Source organism: Trichechus manatus, unplaced genomic scaffold (assembly GCF_000243295.1).
Source record: "Trichechus manatus latirostris isolate Lorelei unplaced genomic scaffold, TriManLat1.0 scaffold00059, whole genome shotgun sequence".
Taxonomy (NCBI): domain Eukaryota; kingdom Metazoa; phylum Chordata; class Mammalia; order Sirenia; family Trichechidae; genus Trichechus; species Trichechus manatus.
In genome coordinates this window covers 6718046-6743643 of record NW_004443995.1, presented here as the reverse complement: position 1 = coordinate 6743643, position 25598 = coordinate 6718046, and the positions used below count along the sequence as shown (strand labels likewise).

General features: G+C 34.9%; 1 protein-coding gene across 6 annotated transcripts in view; it reads right to left on the bottom strand.

The window, feature by feature from the left end:
* The window catches only part of LRBA (LPS responsive beige-like anchor protein), an 840314-nt gene that overhangs the window by 210292 nt on the left and 604424 nt on the right, over positions 1-25598 (bottom strand). For all 6 annotated transcript variants that reach the window (XM_023733554.1, XM_023733553.1, XM_023733556.1 and 3 more), the window contains 2 exons: positions 22508-22623; positions 16330-16442 (listed from right to left, as the gene is read on the bottom strand). In XM_023733554.1, the coding sequence (XP_023589322.1) occupies positions 16330-16442; positions 22508-22623 (229 nt within the window). The remainder of the gene's footprint in view (positions 1-16329; positions 16443-22507; positions 22624-25598) is intronic.

Sequence of the window (25598 nt, the reverse complement as noted above, 5' to 3'; positions counted from 1 at the left end):
GTGATAGGGAACCCAAGGTTGAGTAAGGATAGTGTTGATGTGTTGTGAGGTTGTTAACCATTGTCATAGGGGAACGTGTGTACCAACTATTTAATGAGAAACTATTTTGTTCTGTAAACCTTCACCTAAAGTGAGAATAGCAGCACAATTGGAAGTGCGTAGTCGATGTCACTGAACTGTGCATGTAGAAATTTTTCAAATGGTTTATCTTTGGCTATGTATATTTTCACAAAAAAAAAAGATCGTGAAGGGAAAGGGTTGACATGTCGTGGGGTTGTTAACCAGTGTCATAAAACAATATGTGTACTATTGTTTCATGAGAAACTATTTGTTCTGTAAACCTTCACCTGAAGTACAATAAAAAAACAAAAAAACTATAAAAAAAAAAAATCAAAAAACAAAAAGGGTAAATTTAACTTCATATCTAAAAATCTGAGTTGACCACTTACTATTAAAATGAATCAGGAATCCTCAGAGAAATAGTGGATTCCAATTCTGGGGCAAAGAATGTACAAAACGAGCCGGGGACATCTCGTGCCTGAAGGCAAAGTAGCTGTCAAATATTGATAGGATTTTATCAAAGAGACACGGGTCCTTTCCTGAAGGGCCCCCACTGGACAAGTTGTGACAATTTCAGTATTACAAAGAATAACGGATTTATGCTTTCACTTAGACTATAGAAAACTGAAAGGGAATATCGTTTCCATTGTAACAGTAAGAAAAAAAAAGATGATTTATAAAATTATAACTTTTCTTCAAATCCTCAGAGAGCTGATGTATAAGGTAATCAAGTTAACTGACTTCCAAAGAGGACAAGACAGTTCCAGGAGAGATGGCACATACAAACTGTTATAATTTTCATAAGCGTGGGAGGAATAGGTGGCCAACACAAAAGTGGGTAAGAAGAATCAGCTAAAATTTTTTAATGAATTCTTAAATGCCAATTAATATGTGAATCTATATGAAAACACTGGTTTAGAAAAACTGTGTGACCCAGACAGAAGGGAGTTAATACGCACTTTCAGATTCTTTTCTACGAGCCTACATGGGTGTCTTCTCAAGAGAAATAACATGAACAGGGCAAGACAGGAGACCAGAGAGGGTCTCTCTCAGGACATAAGCGTGCAGAAGGTGATCTGCTGTTACTGGGGACAAGCACAAAACACTGTGCACGCTTCCTCATCCTCTTCTTATATGAATAAAAATCCTGAAGCTGATGGGAGAGGAATTCCAAACTTTTTCATCTCAGGGCCCAGGCAAGTAACAACTGCACATGTGTAAAGGGTAGATGCAAAACTAATCTCCCTCTGGAGAGGGGTAGGAAACCCTCTGTACTACCACTCCCAGGAAAATATCCACAGGTGTCTGGGGTAGAGTAGAAGTAAAAGCCTTTGGACTGGGAGAGGGGTCAGAAAACCTCTTGGGTTCAGGATCCTGCAGTGATATAATGAAGTCTGCTACCACTGGGAGAGGGAAAGGAAATTCTCTCCTGTCTATGACCTACCACAGATGCAAGACACAGTTTAGATGCCATGAGAGAAGAGAGTACAAGCAGCAACACTAAGAAGGCCCACTCCTGAGGACCAGTCAAATAGGGTCTGCCTAAGACTGAGGCTGGACCAAGAGAACTGAGAATCCTGCTGCACCGCCACAAGCTTGGCATTCAGTAACCAGTAATCTACTTCTGAGGAATCTACTTCTGAGGAAAAGACAAGATTGTAGAGGAGAATCTCCTCTGTGGCATAGGCACACAGAACTGCTAAAAGTAGAAGGTGAAGCAGAAAAACCAAGAAAAAAAACTTTCAGCACCCCAGGGCTCAAACTAAGCACATAAGGACACTCAACTGCTGAAGGAATATGACACCTGTGGTACACCAAAGGTAACAATGGCAACAAACCCAAGCCCAGCTTAATTACTGACTAGATTGACTGCACTCCCCATACAAACTGCTTTACAGAAGAAGAGGAACCCGCATTTCTGTGCAGAAAATACTATTCACACTCTAGTTTCTACTGTTCTCAAACTAATGTCTGGCATTCAACCAAAAATTATGACACACACACAAAAAAAACTAAGAAAAAATGACCCATTGTAAAGAGAAAGCAATCAACAAAACCAGGTTCAGAGATAAGACAGACGTTGAAACTATCAGACAGGGTCTTTAAAATAACTTACTTCATATAGTAAAAGATCTAGTGGAAAGAGTGGAAAACATACCTAAAGAGAGAATTTCAGCAGAGCTGGAAACTGTAAAAAAGAATGGGAGATAAATGCTAGAAATAAAAAAATATCAGAGATAAAGAAATATTTTAATGAGCTTCTGAGCAGATTGGACATAGCTAAGGAAAGAATCAGTGAACACGACAATAGTTTAACAGAATTATCTAAAATGAAGAAGATGAACAAGTAAAATAAACAAACAGGATCGAGCACCCAAGAGCTATGGGACAATACCAGAGTCTAATATTAGTGCAACTGGAGTCATAGGAGGACAGAGACAAAAGAACAAAAGAAATATTTAAAGAGATAATGGCTTAGAATTTTCCAAAATTAATGCAAGACAACAAACCACAGACATGAGAAACTCTGAAAATTCAAAGGGGAAAAACAAAACTAATGAACACTAAGAGAGATCACAGTCAAATGGCTGAGAACCAAAGATAAAGAAGAAATCAGGAAGGCAGTGAGAAAAAAAAGAAACATTACATATGAAGAAAAAATGATAATAGTGCAGACTTTTCACAAGTAACCATGTCAAGCCAGGCAACAGGAGAATATCATCTTTAAAGTATAGAAAGAAAAAAAAAGCCAACCTAGAATTCTATATCCAGTGAAAATATTGTTTAAAAAATTATGAAATAAACACTTTTTCAGATTAAAATAAAGCTGAAAGAATTCATTCCCAGAAGATATACACTACAAGAAATACTAATGAACGTATTTAGTATGATTTCAGAATGAAATGCAAATCTACACAAAGAAATAAAGAGTATCAGAAATGGTACCACTTAGGGTAAACATAATTTTTTTTATTTGTTAATGGTTTAAAAGATGACTGTCTAAAGCAAAAACAGTAACAATGCACTTAGTTGATAACATATTTAGCTGTAAAATATATGACAAAAATAGTCCAAAAGGTTAGGAAGGAGGGAATAGAAGTATACTGTTGTAACATTCAAATACTATACATGAAGTAGTATACTATTATTTGAAGGTATACTGTCATAAATTAAATATGTATATTCAAAACCATAAAGAAACTACTAATTTTTTGAAGAAGTATAACTAATACGCCAAGTGTAGAGATAAACAGAATCATAAAAACACTCACTAAATTTAAAAGATGGCAGATAAAGGTAGAAAAAATGTATAAAGAACTAATGTGAGGAATAAAAAACAGACAGCAAGAAAGTAGATTTAAACCAACCATATCATTAAAGGTATATGGTCTCAACACATCAATCAAAACAGAGAGACTGTCAGATTAGATATAAAAGTAAGACTTTATGCTGTCCACAATAAAGAAATTTTAAACATAAAGTCAGAGCCGTTTAAAAAACTGATGGAAAAAAGATACTGCAAGTAACAATCAAAAGAAAGGTGCTGTGGCTGCTATATATTACTATCAGGAAAAAGTAGACTTTAGAACATGGACTATTAACAGGTATAAAGAGGGACATTACATAATGGTTAAAAAAAAAAAAAACCATTCATCAAGAAAATATAAAAACCAAAAAACCAACCAAAACTGTTGCCATCGAGTCAGTTCTGACTCAGTGTCCCTACAGTACAGCATAGAACTGCCCCATAGGGTTTGTAAGGAGTACATAAATTTTTTTGAATCCACCCGGTGGATTCAAACTGCCGACCTTTTGGTTAGCAGCCGTAATTCTTAACCACTATGCCACCAGGGTTTCCAAGAAAACATAACAATCCTAAATATATAATATATATACCCCCAAAAAAGTGTATGTACCTAAAAACAAATTTAAAAAAACATAAAAACAAAAAGTGATAAAACTGAAAACAGATACAGACAAACCCAACTTATAGTTGGAGACTTCAACACTCTTCTCAGTAATTAATAGAACAAGTAGACAGAAAATAAGTAAGGATCGACCAACCTGACTATCAACTAACTTTACCAAACAAGAGATTTCTTTTCAAGTACTCATGAACACTGACCAAAACTGATCATGCTCTGAGCCATAAAAGAAATTCTGACTAATTTTAAAGAACTAGTATCATACAGTGTATGTTCTCTGATCATAATGGAATTAAACTGGAAATCAACAACAGAAAAATACCTGACAAATCCCCAAATATTTCTAAATTAAGCAATGCACTTCTAAATAATCCATAGTCAAAGAGAATGTCACAATGGTAATTAGAATGTATTTTGAATGAAATGAAAACACAATATATCAAAATTTGTTGAACACAGCTAAATCAGTGCTTAGAGAAAAATTTGTAACATTACATCTCATATTAGAGAGGAAGAAAGATCTCAAGTCAATAATCTAAGCCTTCACCTTAAAATACTAAAATAAAAAAAAGGAAGATAAATTAAATCCAAAGCAAGTAGAAAAAAAAGTAAGCAGTAAAATCTCTAGCCAGAATGACCAAGGAAAAAGAAGTGGGGAGGAGAGACAAATTACCAATATCAAGAATAAAAGAGGGTACGACTTAGATGAAATAAACAAACTGTGAAAGATACAGACTGCCAAAGCTCATTAAAGAACAATGAGATAACCTAAATAGCTCTATACCTATTTATGAGGTAGATACTGAATTTATACTTTAAAAAATCTTCCCAGAAATAGAACTTCTGGCCCAAATGGATTCAATGATGAATTCCACCAAGCATTTAAGGATGAAATAATAACTATTCTATACAATCTTTTCCAGAAAATAGGAAAGAAGGAATTAACTTTCAAACTCGTTTTATCAGGCTAGTATTACCTTGATGTCAAAACCAAAGACATTACAGACCAATCTCCTTTATGAACATAGATGCAAAAATTCTTAACAAAATATTAGCAAACCAAAACCAGCCATTTATAAAAAGGACAGTACGTCATGGCCAAGTGTTACTTATCCCAGGATAAACACTCAAGACTTAACAACCAAAAATCAACCAATGTAATTTACTATATTAACAGACTAAAAACAAAAACAAAAAAAAGTCATTATCATCATAAAAAGCACTTGATAAAATTCAATTTCCAATTATAATGAACAATTTCAACAAAATAAGAATAATATTCTTAACCTGATAAAGGGCATCTACAAAAAAAAATACCTATAACTAATATCACACTTAATGGTGAAAGACAATGCTTTCCCCCTAAGACCAGAGAAAAGGCGCTCTCAGCACTTCCAGTTAACATTATATAGTGCAATAAGGCAAGAAAAACAAAAGCTACCAACTCTAATATTAATTCTTCAAAACTTACTTATATTTTTATTAAAATGTTAATTATAGTCACTGCCAACAACCTTTTTCAATTATTTATTGAATGACAGTTGACATTTTATCATTTTTATTAACTGGACGAAGATATGGATTAATAGAAGCCAACATCTGAAAGGGAGAATGACATGTTCATCCATGTGAGAAAATCCCGAAAGCCTATAAAAGGCTGCTAGTATTAACAACTGAGTTTAGCAAGACGGCAGAACATAAGCGCAATATACAAAACTCAATCATATTCTTGGCAATAAACAACTGGAATTGAGTTTTTATAAGAGCATTAAAAACCATGAAATTCTTAGGAAGAAATTAAAATATGTGTAAGATTTATAAGCTAAAAGCTACAAAATATTGGAGAGAAATGAAAGAAGACCTAAATAAACGGAGAATATAGCATATTCACAGATTGGAAAATTCAGTATTATTAATATATAACTTTTACCAAAAATGGTCTAAAAAGAGTTAATGCAATCCCAATCAAAATTCCAGAGGGCTTTTTTCAAAAACGAACTGACACATTAATACTAAAACTTATATGAAAAACAAATGACTTAGAATAGCTAAAACAATTTTGAAAAAGAAAAACATAGTTGGAGGAGACACACAACCTGATATTATGACTTACTATAAAGTTACAGTAATCAAGACAGTCTAGTACTGGTATAAGACTAGATATGTTGATCAATGGAACAAAACAGTCTAGAAACAGACCCACACATACATGGTCAACTGATTTCCAACAAAGGTGCCAAGATAATCTTTTCAACAGATGGTGCTGGAACAATTGGACTTCCATGTGCAAAAAATGAAAAATCTTTACCTTGCACCTATGACGCATTCTAGATAAAATGTCTAACTTGAATCCATCAATCCTTTAGAGGAGTACTTCCAGTTTGAGGGAAACACATAGGATAGAAGGAAAAGAAAACCATCAGAAACATTTAGAAGTGGGGATCTTCTTCAGGATAACGGACTTGTTTTTTTCCCCCCAATAAGTCAGGAATATTTTTTTAAAAGGTAGGTAAGAAGAGGCTGTGCTAGACTAAGGGGAAATTAAGGATTATAACAGCCAGATGCAATGTGTAGTCCTAGACTGGATCCTGGTTTGGATAAACCAAGGGTACAGAACATTTTGGGGGAAACGGGGAAAATATGAATATGGATGAGTACTAGAAAAAATGAAAATATATATTGACTTGAAAGGGTGGAGATCACTAACAAAAATAAAGGTAGGTTACAAAGTACATATGATTTCATTTTGGTAAAAAATAAACATTTGTGTATCTATGTATATTGTGCATATATGTATGGAAAAATATTTGGAAGCATATAAGCTAAGGTGTTAATCATTACTATCTTTAACTGGCAGGAATATGGTGCGTTTAAACTTTTTTGCTTATCTGTATATTCTAGCTTTCATCAATGTTCACATACTACTTTTTTTAATAAAAATAAGTGAACACTTTAAAACTTTTTATTGTTTTCAGAACTTACCCTTTTCCACTTCCAAAATTTTGGTTCATGTTATAAATTGTGTACTCATATTAAAGGTAAAAAAAAAAATCCTCTTCTGAAAGTGGGACTGTCTTAAAATAAGCCACATAAAAATAAACTGTTTCTGATTAATCTATGAATGGTTGCTATTTAACATACATTTAAGTGTAAAACTCTGAAAGTAGGGACTATTTCTTTCATCTTTATTTCTGCCACTTCCTCAGAATAATGTACACAAAATGTGCCCAGGACATTTTATTTAACTATCAATTATTTGAATAAGCACATGTATTTGATATAAACAGGATGTGTTTGGCTTTTGGGCAAGAATAAAAGATAAGGTATTATATTATCCACTATGAAATGCATACTACTTATTCACATAAAATAAAATTTAAATATCACAGGGAAATACAAGAATGAGAAGTTGTATCAATACTTACTAATATATAAAGAAAGCTACAAACGTATACAGGTTTTTTAAATGTCCTACTGGAAAAAAAAAAAAAACCCAAACATGTTGCTGTCAAGTTGATTCTGACTCATAGCGAACCTATAGGACAGAGCAGAATTGCCCCATAGGGTTTCCACCAAAGAGCAGCTGGTGGATTCGACCTACTGACTTTTTGGTTAGGGGCCATAGCACTTATCCACTGTGCTACCAAAGCCACAATGTCCTACTACTATCTTTAAAAACAAAGTCAATTCTGATTCATGGCAACCCCATGTGTTGCAAAGTTTAATCCCTATAAAAAGAAAAATTTTCCAGTCTGAAATCAGAAGTATAGTAATAATACTTATTAAACTAAAAATAAATCAACAACTCAACCTCTAGTTATTTTGAAAATAGTTTTTATGTAGGTACATGTTTCCTACTCTTAATTTACCTGAGTTTGTACACTCAGCACTAAGCTAAGAAAATACGAAAGATTATGGGATAAAACTAGTAATGTTATATAAACAAAATAATTCATTTATAGATAATAATAAATGGTCACTCCACGCCATAGTAAGTTAGGATAATTAGAGAATAAATACTTAAGTTTGAGAAGGACTACTGACTGGCAGTGCGTTGCTGATGTATGTCAGAATTCTTCATCACCCTGACAGTAATATTAACCACAATCCACTTCAGTTGCTTCAGTTTACCATTTTCTAACTAATGTTAAAAAACAATGTCATTGGCAGCTGCTTAAATTAAGTGTAGGGTTAATCTCTGCATTAGAGTTATTTAAAAACTTCTACTAGAAGGAAAACCAAACTGTTATACATATGGCTAATCCTTGATAGACGTAAATTTTAAAAAGTATTTTTTGCCCCCAAAACAAATAGATTAATTCCCCAATTTAAAAACAAAACCAGTAACTTTCTAAATGTAATACAACATCAACAAACATATATTTTAAAATATGTTTTTTTAAATATATATGTTCACATTTTACTGAACTTGGTATTAAATTCTGGAGAAGGAGTTGCATAGTCATATTTTAAACTAAACACACCACACTAAACATGTAGTAATTTAAAGTTCAAAAAGGTCAATGTATGCATGAAAATTTTTTTTTAGAATTATATAATGTAAATAGCAATTTTCTACATAGATCTCAAAAAAACTAAGTAACTTTCTCAAGGTCCCTGTACTTAAAAATGGAAGCAGACTCACCAAGTCAACCTAAATCTAAAAATGTGCTGCTCTGGTCCTCTAACTTTATCCTTCTGTGCTGTCTTCCCCCTACTGTGGTGCTGCTCTTTTTAGAAGACATCTACACTTATCATCCAACTCTTATTAACTTTTATAACTGCTCTTTGTTGTTATATATTGTTCATTTTCCATAGCATCATTTTCTTGTTCTATTAATGGAACAATTTTCTGTTATTTCTCTGGGGTAGTAAGTAATTCTACTGTTCACCACCACCCCTGCCCCTTTCTGCTTTCTTTTTACTTTTCTGTTCGTCTCAGTCTCTGTCATCTTTCACTTTAGAGACTGTCTTTCATGTTTGTTAATATTTGTCTGTGCCTTCATTTTAAGAATGAGGCACAAAAGGGCTGACTGAAGTATACCAAGTACAAGAAGCACTGTGACCTGGCAGACAACTGTAAATCAGGTGTGCTCCAAATAGGATCCTTAACGTTTGTATTTTTTAGGCCTTTTTCCTTGAGCCATTCAGTATGTCCAAAGAGCAATACTAGAATCTTCTGTCTTCAGGGTGGGGCTGGTATAAGCCTGGCTGCCACAGTTCTGATAGCATGACAGCCAAGGGGTCTGGGTGCCTTCACCACTGAGTACTTAAAAGCTTTCAGTTAATCCTCCTGCTTTCCATCCCTTACCTTCAACCCTTCCTCTGCTGAGCTTGGTGTTCTCAAATCAGTAACTTCTCTGGTACAATTTCTCTAGAAAGTAAATCTTTTGCTTTTTGCCAAGATAGGGAAAAGGGTAGTTGGGTTGTGGAAAGAAGTGAATATAAACACAAGTATTTGATCTAAAATACTCCTTCTGGCTGTACCTGAGGTCACTTAGTTCACAGAAATGAACAAATTTGAGTTCAAATCCTAGTATAGCCACTTGGAAAATGTATGACCTTGGAAAATTCCTTAATTTCACTAACTCTTAGTTTCCTTATCTGTAACATAAAGATAATAGCACATTTCTCACAGTGTTGTTGAGAGTAGTAGACATAAAAACTCTGTTTAGTGGAAGGCACTTACTACGGGTTCCCTCACAACTCTACAAATATATCCTGCACTTTCTGTATATCATTCTTGCACTGATTACAGTGTAAGTACTCCAAGGCTAGGAAATGTGATTTATATCACAATCCCCAAAATCACCGTGGCATATGACAGCATCTATGTTTGATGCAAAGATTAAAATATTTAAATGTATTTTGTGGGCCAAAACTTAACATTCAAAACTTAAGCATAGGGTAATTTTAAATTTCTTTCTCAGCATTTATATTTCATCTAAACACTTTAAGATCCTTTATTTATTGTTGTAGCATCATAATTTTTTTAAACTTGAATTCATTTGGTTTTACTCAAGCCCAACAAATAGAAAAACGAAAAGCTGTAACATCTATCATGTTTAAACAATATTGTGTGCCACCCCCCTCAAAAAAAAGAAAGAGTGTTCTTTTCTCGCAGTGACATCTAGATGGTATATTGATTCCCGGTGTATCTGTTGCAGAGCAGACTAAAAGGACTGGCATTCGTCAGAAACAGCACTTAAAACTTAAAGAGATAAAGAAGTGCTGTCTGATCAACAACAGTTAAATGTCGGTAGTCAATTCCAGGTCACGATGCGTACTGTATATTAAATGTGTGTGTTAGAGAGAAATATCTCACATATAAAAATGCACATATAAATGATAAAGGATAAATGAGACAGAGAGAGAAAATTCCCTACTTACTCATCAGACAAAAGAGAAAGACAGAGAAAATAAAGGCAATTTGTACTAAGGACAAACAGTAGCAATTTAGCAAAGAATAAGCAAATTCAGCATAGCTTTGCCATTAAGTTCTCTTCAGTTATCTCAAAATTTACTCTTCAGAAACATTTGGATTCATACTAGGGCAAGGGAAGCTGCTGGTTTAACAGGGTCTGAATGGTACAGCATTGTAACACAGGTTAAAATAAATAAACAAAAAAATACCAAATATGATTTCTTGGGACCTGGACCAAAAATTTAAAATTCAGTTTGAAGAAGCTATGACGATAGTAAAACTTCCTCAGATCCCTATTCTGCCAGGCAGGAATCAGGAGATCGTCGTGCAGGCTCCCTTTCCTCTACCATTTACTGTTGCCTCTGCACTCTGGGCGGAATACTGGGAAGCTCAAATTGTGGTTGTGCTCTAAAGCTGAAAGATGGAGGATTTTTGCTTTCCTTCTATCTCAAACTCTCTTAGTATTTTCTTGCATCTTAAGGATGTGAGTGCTAATCATTAAAAAAAAAAAAAAAATGCTTCTTTTCATTTCTCTTTTTTTCCCAATCTTCAGTTTTTTGTTTTTTACTAGACTACTATCCACCTGCTTTTTATTTTTTCACATCTCCAGAAACTAACAGTCCCTGGCTCATAAGAGGACTCAATAAACAACCAACAAAGAAAAGAAACAAACAAATGAGCAGCAACATCAGAGATTCTCCAACTTTAACCAGACATTCAGCTTTTTCTTAACACAGTCTTAGTCAAAAAATCTTAGAACATAACCTGGGACAGAGAAAGCAATAGAGAAGCTTTCCTTTTTCAAGCAATAGAATGCTGGTTGTACTCTACCGTGTATTTCAAGACGAGAGATGAAAAGCAGCTGGATATAATAACATTAAAACAGACTCAGCTACTAGTGGCAAAAGCAGAAGGCAGTATACGATATTGCAGTGTTTCCCTCTCCTTCTGTCTCTCACACAAACACACCCCTAAAGCAGAAGATCTGCACGGGATGCACACTAACGTTTCCTTTCTTTTTGTTATGCGATATTATTGCACTCATTTTAAAAATGCTAATTGTGAACTGTGGTTTGAAAAACACTGGCTTAGTGTTCAAATTCTGATTCCACCCACTAGACGTGTGACCTTGGGCAATTTGTTTAACCTCATGGTGTCTAAGAGTCTGCCTTTGTAAAAGACAATAATAATGTTACTTATCTTGTAGGGGTTTTATACAGAATAAATAAGTTAATACATGTAAAACACTTAGGCAAGAGCCTGGTATATAGTACGTCCTCAATAAATATTAGTTAATAAAGATAATAATAATAATAATAAAGTGGGAAGTTCCTACCTTCAGAAATGTATAGCTGAGATAATGAGGATATTTATTTAGAAGTAAGAGATATCAACTGCATTTCAGTCAAAGAACATACTAGTTTTTTACAATAGGTATCCAGATTACAGTACACATACACGTTGTATATATTATATATTCCAAAATAAATATGATGATCAAGTACAAGAGAAAAGATTGCCTCAGATTACCTTTGTTTTTCTCTCCTAGAAAATCAGTTTACACAATCACTCTCCAAAATAAAGGAAAAAAAAAAAAAATCACAGTTGCAAAGTCTCTGTAGTCTAGAAAGAAAGCTGTGGTATCAAAACAGCCATTATAATTTGTTTTTGTGCTATGACATTTTGTAAATATACTCCTGCCCTAATCATAATTTCTTATAAAGAAAAGAAAAAAAGAAATGTTGATTCTTATCTCTTTGAAAAAGGTGTCAAAATATAAAATCAATGTGTATTTATTAAATATGGATTTATGCCACTCCAAACTCTATGCCTGGTTAGATCTATCTTCCTATCAGTCAAAATTTAAAACTACTGATAAAACACCTGGGAAAGCAGGGGAAAAAAATCAGCTTCAAAACTGATCCCTATATTATTATGTTAAATGAGGACATTTTTCCAAATTAGATTTAATTTTCATAAGATTTTCAGACTAAAGTAATTTTGATTTTTCTCAACATATTGACTGTAATAATTTGTACATTATCAGTAAAGATCTAATTATTATAAGAAGATATTGTACATGGTATATAATTTTATACCTTCAACAATACATTTTTTTACATTGTCCCATTCAGCCTTTTTCTCAAAGAATGATAAAAAAAGAAAGAAAGGGTGTTGGTTACATTAACTCAGCTTCAGAAAGAAAATTCCCTGTGTAGCATGGAAGAAATTACCAAATAAAATTATAGCTTTGCATCAAAGTCTGAAAACCAGCTTTGGGGACATTAAATAGACATAAATATGTATAAATAATTCAATACATTTTTAAGCTAGTCAAGCTATATTATTTACTTAAGAATAAAGATAAGATCTATTCATGTACTAAATTAAGCTTTGCATACAATATTTCCTAGGATTTCAAAAATTTATTTAAACAAATAGTAGTGTTTGCCAAATGTATGGCATGGAAGAAATTTTAATACAATTCTATTATAATCATTATGCATACAGATGCAGCTCATTTTATGTATGCAATGCATTTTTGAAAATGTGTATACAAAACACATATTTGAAAACTGAATCACACTGTAAACATTACATCAGATCTTAGCACTAAAAAAGAATGAGCTACTTTTACAAAGGGAACAATCACCACTATTTTATATCTGTAAAGAACAATTTTCAAATATATGATATGCTTGATTATTTCAGTTAAAATAACATTAATTTCAAACTCACCTATTTTAATCAATATTTAATTTAAAAAAAAAAATAGTACGGTAGAAGTCCATCTTCCTGAACTTGAATGACTGGTAGCATTGAAACCACTGTTGCTTTATAGGAGAGGAAATACTAGTTATAAGACATGTAGTTAAGTGTTGGAGCCCACCACTTCTTCCCAGCCATGCGGATTATCCTACTATTCACTATTCAATTGTCTGTCCTTTAGTTCTTCTGGGAGGTGACTTAAAGAGACTTCAGATACTTATCAACTTTTGTAATTCAATTGGAAATTTGATACCTACCGGGTATCTGATATTAAAAAATTATTAAGAAACAACTGTTAATATTTTAGGTTTGGTAATGGTATTATGGAGCCTTGGTGGTGCTTTGGTTAAGAGCTTGGCTGCTAACCAAAAGGACGGCAGTTCAAATCCACCAACCAATCCTTGGAAACCCTATGGGGCAGTTCTATTCTGTCCTACAGGGTCGCTATTAGCTGAAAGTGACTCAACGGCAATGGGTTAATGGTATTATGGTTGTGTTTAAAAAGAGACCTTATTTTTTAGAAGTACATATTAAAATACTAATAGATGAAACAATCTGATTTGCTTCAAAGTAATATGGGAGAGGGGAAAACAGAGTAAAAATGAAAAAAGAGTGATCATGAGTTGATAATTGTTGAAGCAGGGTGATTGGTGCTTGGGAATTTATTATACTATTCTGTCTACATTTGTATATGTTTGAATATAAACCTGAAGGAAAAAAAAGAATATAATCATATTTTATATTCCAAAATGGTGATTCAAGATAATATATTTATTGATAGTCCAGAACAAAAAAGGAAAGTTCTTGAAAAATATCCAAGATACAGGAAAAATACTTATAGTTAAAAATTAGTATATATACTATGGCCCAATCAATAAAAAGAAGACAGGAATAAATAAAACAAAATGTAATTATTCCTTATTGCTTATATGGTGAATTAAGGGTAATTTAATTTTTTTTATTTGCATGCTTTTGTATTTTTAAATCTTAATACAATAATATTTTATAACTTGAAAAATGTCATATATATTTTATTATTTAATTCATTTAACACATATATTGAGTGACAGGCTGTGTGGGAAATAATGGTGAACAAGAACTCTATCACTATGAAGCTTACTGGGGGAGACAAGAAGAACCAAACCAAGTAGGTAGAAGAAAATGTAAAAGCAGTTTAAATAGCTCCCGTGAAAGAAACAAGGAGTCCCTGGGTGGTGCAAACAGTTAAGCACTAGGCTACTAACCAAAAGGTTGGTGGTTCGAATCTATCCAGAGGCACCTTGCAAGTAAGTTCTGGAAGAAAGATCATAGCCAATAAAAACATTACAGCATGCAGCTCTATTCTGAAACACATGGGGTCGCCATGATTCAGAATCAACTTGATGGTAACCAGTTTGGTTTTTGGTTTGGTATGAAAGAAAAAGGGGGGTAAATTATCAGAGAAGGTAGTCTGTAATAGTCTCTATGAGGAGGAGAAAAAGTCAACTGTTCACAAATTAGGGACAGAACATTAAAGGCAGAGATAGCAAAGCTCTGAATCAGGAAATATTTATTCTTCATTCAATAAGTCAAGAAGGGTTTAAGCACTGGAGTTATCTAATTCAAAATTAGATTTCAAAAGGATCCATTTTGCTTCACTGAGGAATGGATCAGAGATGGACAAAAGGTAACAGGAAGACCAGTAAGGAGAATTGAAGCTGGGTAGGCTTACTTGTCTTCATGTAGGAGTACTGGGAAGTTCCCATGACTTTCATCATATGTTTCATCAACTATTAACACCCTTAGAAAAAGCTGATATTGAAGGATAATGTCTTCTTGAATATATATGGAAAAGTGAATATAAGGTCATTACTATTTTTAATCCTCATCATGTTAATCATGTATATTAACATTTTCACTATTTTAAATTTAAGAACACTGAAAAAATATTTAAAAGATATATTAATATATTAAAAAGATAAAAAGTAAAATGAAAATAACTAAAGATTACCAAATTTATTTTTATATATAAGATAATTACATTTGATACTATGCAATGATAACAACGATGAATCTGTGAAACAAAGGCATTTTTTCAGGGGATATCTAAGTCAACTGGCATAAAAAAGGCTTAATAAGAAAATGTTCTGCATCCTACTTTGGTGAGTGGTGTCTGGGGTCTTAAAAGCTAGTGAGCGGCCATCTTAGATACATCAATTGGTCCCAATCTACCTGGAGCAAAGGAGAATGAAGAACACCGAAGACACAAGGAAAATACTAGCCGAAGAGACATAAAGGGCCACATAAACCAGAGACTCCATCAGCCTGAGACCAGAAGAACTAGATGGTGCCCGGCTACCACCAGTGACTACCCTGACAGGCAACACAACAGAAAGTCCCTGATAGAGCAGGAGAAAAGTGGGGTAGAGAACTCAGATTCTAGTAAAAAGACCAGACCATTAATGGTTTGACTGAGACTGGAGGGACCCCAGAAGACGTGGCCCCCGGACTCTCTGTTAGCCAAAAACTAAAACCATTCCCGAGGCCAACTCTTCAGACAAAGATTAGACTGGACTATGGGACATAAAATGATACTCATGATGAGTGTGCGTCTTGGCTCAAGTAGATACATGAGGCTAAATGGGCAGCTCCTGCCCGGAGGCGAGATGAGAAGGCAGAGAGGGTCAGGAGCTGGTTGAATGGACACGGGAAATCCAGGGTAGAACGGAGGAGAGAAACTAGGGTCACATAACAATATGTGTATAAACTTTTGTATCAGAAACTAACTTGAATTGTAAACTTTCACTTAAAGCACAATGAAAAAAAAAAAGAAATAGAGAAGTGGAGAGAGAAGGGGGGAAAGAGACAGAGATTGAGATGGAGGGAAGAGAGACAGAGATTATGAAAAAAAGAGACTAAAAGGTCAACAATCACTCTAAAGCAAAGATGAGAAGATAAGGGGGCAGGGAAACTAGAGTAATGGAAAGGGAATAACCAGAATGCAATTAAAGAGAATGTGAAAAATGAAACTAAGGTCACCGAACAATTTGTGTAGAAATTGTCAAACGGGAACGTAATTTGCTGTGTAAACGTTCACTGAAAACACAATACAATATTATTAAAAAGAAGGAAAAAAGGTAATTATATTTGAGATGATTACTGCAAAATTACCTTGGACAAATCTCTGAAGTTGCTTGGCAAGGTAAGGTCTAGTTCTTCTGATTCATAATTAGTAATCACCCAGGGAAACACTGGATACTGATTTAAGTCATTGTAACTCCGCCCTAGTTGGTAAAAAAAATAGTAAATCTTAATTTAGAATAATAAAATGTTAAAAAGATTCAGGAATTTAATTTACTAAAAAATAACAATAAGAACAACTAACAATTATTGAGTGTCAGATACTGTTCTCAGTGGTTTCCATACATTCTCTCACTTAATCCTTACAATGTTGTTGTTGTTGCTAGTTGCCTTCCAGTCCACTCCAACTCATGGTGACATTATGCACAATAGGACGGCACACTGCCAGGTTCTGCGCCATCCTCATAGTCTTTGGTATATTTGAGCCCATTGTTGCAGTTATTATGTCAATCCAGCTCATGGAGGGTTTCCCTCATTTTCGCTGACCCTCTCTATTTTGCAAAACATGATGTCCTATCTAACATCATGAAATTAGGATCATTCTCATTTTCTAGGTGAAAAAATGAGTCACAAATGGTTAAGTAACTTGCCCCAAATCACACATTTAGTAATGGTCAAACCCTATTCCATCCTGATAGTCTAGCCTCAAGTTTGTACTCATAAACTACACTTAATTGTTTTTTATTACTTGAAAGCCTACCTAAATAAAATTCTTTCTTAAGACTTTAAAAAACAATTTGCAATTTTCATACAGTTTTTTCAAAGCCAGAATGGTTTCTCTGCCACCAAGTAACCAACCAACCAAATATAAGTGACACAACCTTTGTGGATGTCGTAGTCATCTGTAAGATAAAGGGTTGTACTAGTAACTCTAAAATTGCTGTGGTAGCACTCTAATTCTATGATACTCCAAATACAATGCATGACATTATCAATGTTGCTTTCTTCCACCCCCAAATGCTGCCACCAATTCTTCTGTATTTCTTCTAAAGTAATGACATTAAGTGGCACACTAAGATCTATTAAAAATAAGAATAAGGCAAAGGATGATGTAGCCCTACTTTATGTACAGCCATTTCCTGAGTATCATCACTATAGGGAGGCAGTACAGTGGTTGAGAACATTGTTTCTGGAGTCAAAATCCTGGTGTTTGAATGCCAGCTCCATTGTTTACTAGTCTATAACCAGCTCCATTGTTTACTAGTCTATAACCTATTTTTAGCTATATTTAATGTGAACAGACTTCTATAGTTAAAATATAAGCGACACAAGTATATTAATATTATTTGAATTCCTTTCTTATTGTGTATTTTATCATCTCCATTCATTTTGCTTTCTTAAATATATAACGTCATATCATAATCTACAGCTGAATATTAAAGCAGTTCTCTACACAGACTCTTGGTATCTAAGCCTTCTTTATGATCTCATGTTTTTAACTTTTTTCTTTATTCTTCTTAGGGTTGAAGCTTACTGGGGTAAAAGATTTACATCCCTCTTTGGTTAACCTGGAAATAGTCTGTTATGGATTGAAATGTGTATCCCCAAAATGTGTGTTACTGGGCTGGGCCATGATTCCCAGTATTGTGTGGCTGTCCACCATTTTGTGATGTGATGTGATTATCCTATGTGTTGTAAATCCTAACCTCCATGATGTTAATGAGGGAGGATTAGAGGCAGTTACATTAATGAGGCAGGACACAATCTACAGGATTAGGTTGTATCTTGAGTCAATTTCTTTTGAGATATAAAAGAGAGACGCGAGCAGAGAGATATGAGGACTTCATACCACCAAGAAATAAAAGACAGGAGCCGAATGTGTCCTTTGGACCCAGGGTCCCTGCGCTGAGAAGCTCCTAGACCAGGGGAAGATTGATGACAAGGACCTTGAGCCAGAGCCAACAGAGAGAGAAAGCCTTCCCCTAAAGCTAGTACCCTAAATTTGGACTTCTAGACTCCTAAAATGTGAGAGAGTAAACTTCTTTTTGTTTAAGTCATCCACTTGTGGTATTTCTGTTATAGCAGCACTAGATAACAAAGACACAGTCTTAAAAAACATGAATAACAATGACAATTTTAATTCACAGATAATTATGTGGGCACTACATATTTCTGGCAATAATTTTAATTTTTCCCAGAAAAAAAGTGACAAAAAGAGTTTTATTTGGTTCCCTCTACCCCCTCCTTTCCCTGTCCTTCTGAATGAGATTTTAGTAAACAGTAAAATCCTCATCTTGATCCTTCTGCTTAACTAATCTGAAAAAATCAAAAGTTTACTGTTCTACGAAAAAACAGGATGAACCTGTGCAGTGTGATTAGGCTTTTATAAATTAAGTTACACTCAATATATAGTTACTGAATTCCTATCAACTAACTGTTTTTTGGGAAAGGCATCACAATATCATGAGAACCTATATATGTCACAGATAATAGTGTAAAAGGGACCTTAACACCTGGCTTAGCCACACATGTTACAGAATATGTATAAAAACCATCTCAAACAAGTCATTGATACTTTTTTTAAAAAGAATATTCAGGGGATATATTTAAAAGACATTGTAGGCACAACAGAAGCTATTTCAAAGTAAACCATTTCATAAATGTTTAACTTCCATAGTCATTACCGTGCATTCAATCAATATGTATTAATTGATTCACCACATACAAATTGTACCCGTCTCTCACTACTACTTAAAAAATCCTTTTAGTCACTAGTTGTATATGCCCCACTACAATTAACTATACAAACTGTCTTCATTCTTTTCTCTCAACTGTGAGATGTGTTCTTCTTTACTGATAAAACTTGGATTTTTAATGTGAGCTCCTCAACTTCTTCTCTAACTCAGTATATTTGTAATTCTTCATAATATTCCCTCTCTTCCCCACTTCTCTAACAATATATACCTTTTTTGCTAAGAGTATTCCTTCACCTGAGCTCTTGAACCTATCTCCCTCATAACCTGAATTGTCACTCTCCCTCTATTATGGTCTCTCCTTCCTGCCTTAAACTACCCTGTCTTCACCATCACACTTAAAAAAATAATCTGTGTCTAATGCTCTCATTTCATCTCCAACCATCTACTCCTTATAATCAACCTTCTTTCCTTACTTTTAAAATAAACATCTATAAAACAATCAACAAATCCCAAAATGCCAAACCCGAGCCTGTCCTGTAAACCAAAAAACCAAACCTGTTGACGTAGAGTCGATTCTAACCCATAGGAACCCTATAGGACAGAGTAGAACTGCCCCATAGAGTTTCCAAGGAGCACCTAGTGGATTCAAACTGCGGACCTTTTGGTTAGCAGCCATAGATCTTAACCACTACGCCACCAGGGTTTCCACTTCCCCTTATCTCTCTAAAACATTTGAAACAGGTGACCAACACTTTTGTCTCTCTCTTTCCCCTTGCATCATGACATTTGGTTGCCTTAGTTCTCCTACTACTGTTTCTGTAAGCCTAGGATCACTCATTCTCTTCTCTCCTTTACTACCTTTCTCTCTTTCTTCTTCTCATACACAAGAGTATTCCCCAAGATCTTATCTCACTGCTATCTGTCTTCTCTGCCTTGACAATCTTATCTCTATCTTGGTGATTTCCTCTCTGTGCAGTTGGAATCCAATGTACTATCTAGAAGTTCTGAATATCTTCTTTGATTCATACTTCCAACAAATCTTTTTCTGAAATCTTAACTTGGATGTCTTGTTAGCACAGTGAAATCACCATACAACTACCGTCTTTCCCTAGATCAAATTTTCCTGACTTCATTTTCTGTTAATGGCACCATCATTTTCCGTTAATGGCACCATCATTTTCCCAGCGATAAAGGCCATAAGCCTGGAAGTCTTTTCTGACATTTTTTCTCCACATTCAGTCAGCTGTGTGTCAAATGGTTTGTGCCTTATGAATTCTCACAGTAGTTGCTCTTTCTTTTTAATTCCCACTGTCTCTGCTCTAGTTCAGGCCTTCATTACAAAGTTGCCTCCTAACTTTGCTCTCTGCCTAGTCTCCCTCCAGTCCAATTCACTTTACATACTGTCTCCAGGTTAATTTTCCATACAATTCTAATATCACTCATTTTGCTCAAAAACTTACAAAAGTTCCCCCAATGAAGTAACTGCTAACTCCTCAAATTGACAGCAAATATTCTACAGTACTGTCTGTAAACCACCTTTCTAGTTTTCTTATTATCTTTATGCTTATGTTATGGATTAAACTGTGTCCCCCAAAAGAACATGGTGAAGTCCTAACCTCTGTACCTGTGAATGTGACCCTGTTTGGAAATAGGGCTTATCTTTTGTTATGTTAATGAGGCCATATGAGTAGGGTAGGTCCTAAGTCTAATTCCTTCTGAGTGGTGTCTTATAAAAATGGAAAACAGACACAGGGGAAGACAGATGCTGTGTGAAGCTGGATCTATAAGCAGTCAAGGAATATGAAGAAACACCCAGAGTAACAGAAGCTAAAAGAGATAAAGACTATCCCTTAGAGCTGAAGCCCTGAATTCAGACTTCTAGCCTCCTGAACTGTGAAAAAATAAATTTCTGTCCTTTAAAGCTACCTACTTTGTGATATTTTGTTATGGTAGCCCTAGGAAGCTAGCACAGCATATATACTTTACACACACACACACACACAAGCTATACCATTAATTTATTGTTCTGTAAGCATACGCCATAGTTTCCTACATTTGCACGTTTATGTTTTCAGTTTTACATGGAATGATTTCTAACCTCCCAACTACTTCTGCTACTCAAAGCAATATATGTTCTTACACAAACATGAAATCCTTCCTAATTTTCTCCTCACTTCCACCAAGTGGATGAATATAAAATAATACCCCTTTCTTCCTGTCCTTTTCATCCCCATCAAAACTAACCAAACTCACTGCCATACGGTTGATTCCGACTCACAGCGATCGTATAGGACTTGGTACTTCTTTTAGTGCATTTATACCTATTTGCTCTAGAATCATAAATACATCTGTACTCAAACTAACCTGTCTACCACAAATCAAAAGTAACAATGCATTTCTATTCTCAACTCTCTTTCAAAGCAAACAGTTTCAGTGGGTGAGTTTCAATGACATTACATGATTCCAAACTGTTACGGATTGAATTGTGTCCCTCCAAAATGTGTGTTAAAATCCTAACCTCTATGCCTGTCGATGTAACCACAGGTGGGAACAGTGTTTTCTTTGTTATATTAATGAGGCCATTTCCATGTAGGGTGTGTCCTAAATCTAATTACTTCTGAAATATAAAAAGAACAGCATAGACACTGAGTCAAGAAAGCACAAAACAGGCAGACACATGCCACAGGAAGGTCTACCAAGGAACCGAGGAACAGAAACTGAGAGAAAATAAATTTTTGTTCTTAAAGCCACTCATTTGTGGTATTTCTGTTAAAGCAGCAGTAGAAAACTAAGATACAGACCTTGTGTGGGGCCATTTGGTTTTCAAATTTCTAAATACTAGTCATAATACAAGTATTTCTTATTTAATATTTTACCCACAGTTTTCCTTTTTCTGTGTTGCACTTCACTGTTTCATCATATAACACATTTCTAATTAAGTTATTAATAGGTTCTTCAGATTTTACACGGTTCTTCATTCCTGCTGTTCCATAAATTAAATAGTTGCAAATTCTTATCTTCTCGTTTTTAGAAACAAGTTTATATACCTGTTTTCAACTTCTCTCAAGCAGTTGTTTATATATAAAATTGGAAACTCTAATATCAAATTACTCTCTTTTAAAATTTTATTTTTTTAATGTTTTATTGGGTTTCTGTTTGTTTGCTTGCTTTAATAGTCTATACTGCTTTTTTTTTTTTTAAGTGTGCCATACCAGGAAGGGTTTTACTTCCCAGTTGTTGTATGTTGTTGTGTGCTGCTGAGTTGATTCCAACTCATAGCAAATCTATAGGACAGAGTAAAACTGCCCGATAGGATTTCCACGGCTGTAATCTTTACAGAAGCAGACTGTCACATCTTTCTCCTCAGGAGCGGCTGGTGGGTTCAAATCATCAACCTTTTGCTTAGCAGCTGAGTGCTTAACCACTGTGCCACCAGGGCTCTTTTCAAATTACACTTGATAAGGTATTTTAGTAGTAATAATGTGAATAAAAATAAGCTACTTATATCTACTCAAAACAGTTTAATTAGTAATTTATTGTTTGAAACAAGTCAACTTGTAGGTTTAGATTACCTGCTATTGTGTTGAGAAACATCAAGTACTCAAAATTTGAAATCTCCCTGTGTTGCCATCGCTGGGTCATATTAGAAGCTTTAAAAAGCTGACGTGGACTAGCTAATGAGATACGCCTGCAAGAAAAAAGAATTCAGTGTAGAGTCAATTTAGGCCTAAGATTATATTACCATAATAAATCATGAGTATCTCTGCTTCTTCATTCATAATGAAATCTGTATAATTTTGAAAAGTTCTATCCATATTATGCTAATGATACTAGAAATGTTTCAATCTATAATTAATGGTTAGACAAATTATCTGGACTAGACACATGTCTATTATACATGTTCTACTTACTCAGGTAAGCTGTCCTTACAATGCCATTACAATACCTAGGTTCCATACAGGTTCTTATTTTCTGATTAATAACTCGTTGCTTAACTGATATAAAAAGAAGGAATTGTAGGAACTGAAAAATACATATAAAAGATGTATTCACGTATCTTTCATTAATTTTAAGTCATCACTTAAAGGTAACATACCTGTACACCATAAATTTAAATATTATATTTGCACATCCTTTGTAACAAGAAGAAAGGGATTGCTAAACTATTATTCATGAGGTGGGATAAATGTAATAGAAACTATTGAGCTTTTTCACACACCTTACTGGGAGACCACGTTTTCTGTGCTCTCTTTATGAAATGTACACACCAAAGGATACAACTGACCAATACTAAGTAGTAGTGGGAAACAGGCGGCAAGACTGTCACATTCATAGTCTAAAGCCTCAGAGAAGTATGCTGACACAGCTCCTCCTATCACCAAAGACAAGGTAACCGGTTTTTTTTTTTTTTTTTTTAACCTTTTTTGAGGTATAATTTACACACTATAAAACTCACCCACTTTAAGAGTACCATTCGATGATATTTAAAGTAATTTTATAGAGTTCTGCAGTTACCATAATCCAATTTTAGGATATTTCCATCACCCCAAAAACTTGCCTTGTGCCCGTTTATAATTAATCCCTATTCTTATACCCAGCTTTCGGCAACTAATCTGCTTTCTGGCTCTATAAATTTTCTCTTCTGGACATTTAATAAATGGAAAAACACATTATGTAGTCTTGTGCATCAGGCCTCTTAGAAACTAAGAATAATGTTTCTGAGGTTCATCAACGTGGTAGCATGTATCACTAGTTCCTTCTTTTTTATTGCTGATAGGACTCTACTGCATGAATATATCACCTTTTGCTCATCCATTCACTGGTCAAGCAGTATTAAATTGTTTCCAGTTTGGGGCTACTATGACTAATGCTACTACGAACATTCATGTACATGTCTTTGTATAAACATATGTTTTCATTTCTCCTGGGTGGATTCCTAAGAGTAGAATTGCTGGAACTGTCAAATTGCTTTCCAAAGCTTTATCATTGTACATTCCAACCAGCAATGTATGACCTTCCGAATTTTCCACATTCTTGCCAATATTTGCTATTATAAGAACTTTTTATCATATTCATTCTAACCCACTGTCAGCAAGCTGATTCTGACTCATAGTGACCCTACAGGACAGAGCTGCCCCATAGGGTTTCCAAGGAGCTGCTGGTGAATCTGAACAACCAATCTTTTGGTTAGTAGCCGAGCTCTTAACCACTGCACCACCAGGGCTCCTCAGCCATTCTAGTGAGTATTAATGTATATTGTTTAGCATCTTCTCATGTGCTTATCAGTCTTTTGTATATCTTCTTTGGTGAAATGACTACTGGGATCCAATACCTAACTGGACTTGGGCATTATGCTTGGTTCTTTATATTAGCTAACCTGCAAATCAGTATCATTTGTGTGGGGTCTGGACCAACAGGCTGCGTTGGAAGCCATCCAGCAAGCTGTGGTGTGCTAACTCTGGGACCTACAACCCTAATAATTTGTGGTTGATGATTTTTGCCACTGCAATCTCTGGCAAAGAGATGCAACCTTTATCCAGAGCTGCTCCTTAAGGTTTTGGACTCATCACCTCACTGACAGGGCTACCAGCTACTGACCTGCTCTTATTAAAACTAAAGCTCTTATTAAAACTGAAGGCCGACCATAGACAACTATGACTCTCAGTCTGACATCTCCATTAAGGGTGGGTCAACTCAGTTTCAATGAACAATAAAGAAAGAGCCCAGCAAATCTTGTTAGTCAAATGGAAATAATGTGTTCAGGGTTATAGCTGGCTTGGTTTTAGTGTCATCTCAATGTTCTATGAAGAGGAGGTAGTTACCCCACTGGGGGAAAACATTATTCCCCATTCCATTGCCTAAAGCATAGCCACTGGTTCAATGATGCCTTGTTTCACAGAGCTTCCCCTAAATTCTTGGGCCTAGTTGGCTGATGGTCCAGGTAAGATGAAATCACATTGGGTCTGATCGCCTGTTGCAACTATTCAGTCTCAGCACCAGATATGCAGAACCAAAAAGGGACAAGGTCACTCTACATAATGAGTAGATCTCCAGGTCATTCTCATTGCTCTGACCTTGATGAAGCTTGTTATCTTTTTACTGACTCTTGGTCTGTTCCAATGGCCTAAGTATTTGGTCTGTTACTTAGAATACTATAGACTGGAAGATTAAAGACATTTATCTTTGGGGTTACGAACTGTGAAAACAAATTAAGGCTACTGATCAGACAGTCTAGGTCACTCATGTAGATGCCCATGGTAAGGGCCTATTCTCTGAAACAATCTACTGGAATCAAGCATAGGGCACTGGCCCTGCCTGTTCCTTGAAGCTTAACCACATCGGGGCTATTAATGGTGCCTCACATCTGTTGACACTTTTTCAGGCTATGGTGTTATTGTTCCAATCTGATTAGCTGACTGTAGCCATACCACTGTGGCCACTGAAACTAATTTGTGTCATGATTTTGGCTTTCCCAAATATTGACAGTATGATAACTGTGTGCCTTTTGTCACAAAAGCAACCCAGCATTGGAGTGAAGTCCAAAAAGTTGATAGCCATTTCGCTATGCTTACCACACATAGGTATCCAGTATTGAAGAGGCTGGTTCAACCTCCTCAAAAAATGACTCAAAAAAGATTTCTGACTCTATCTCCCTCATCTCCT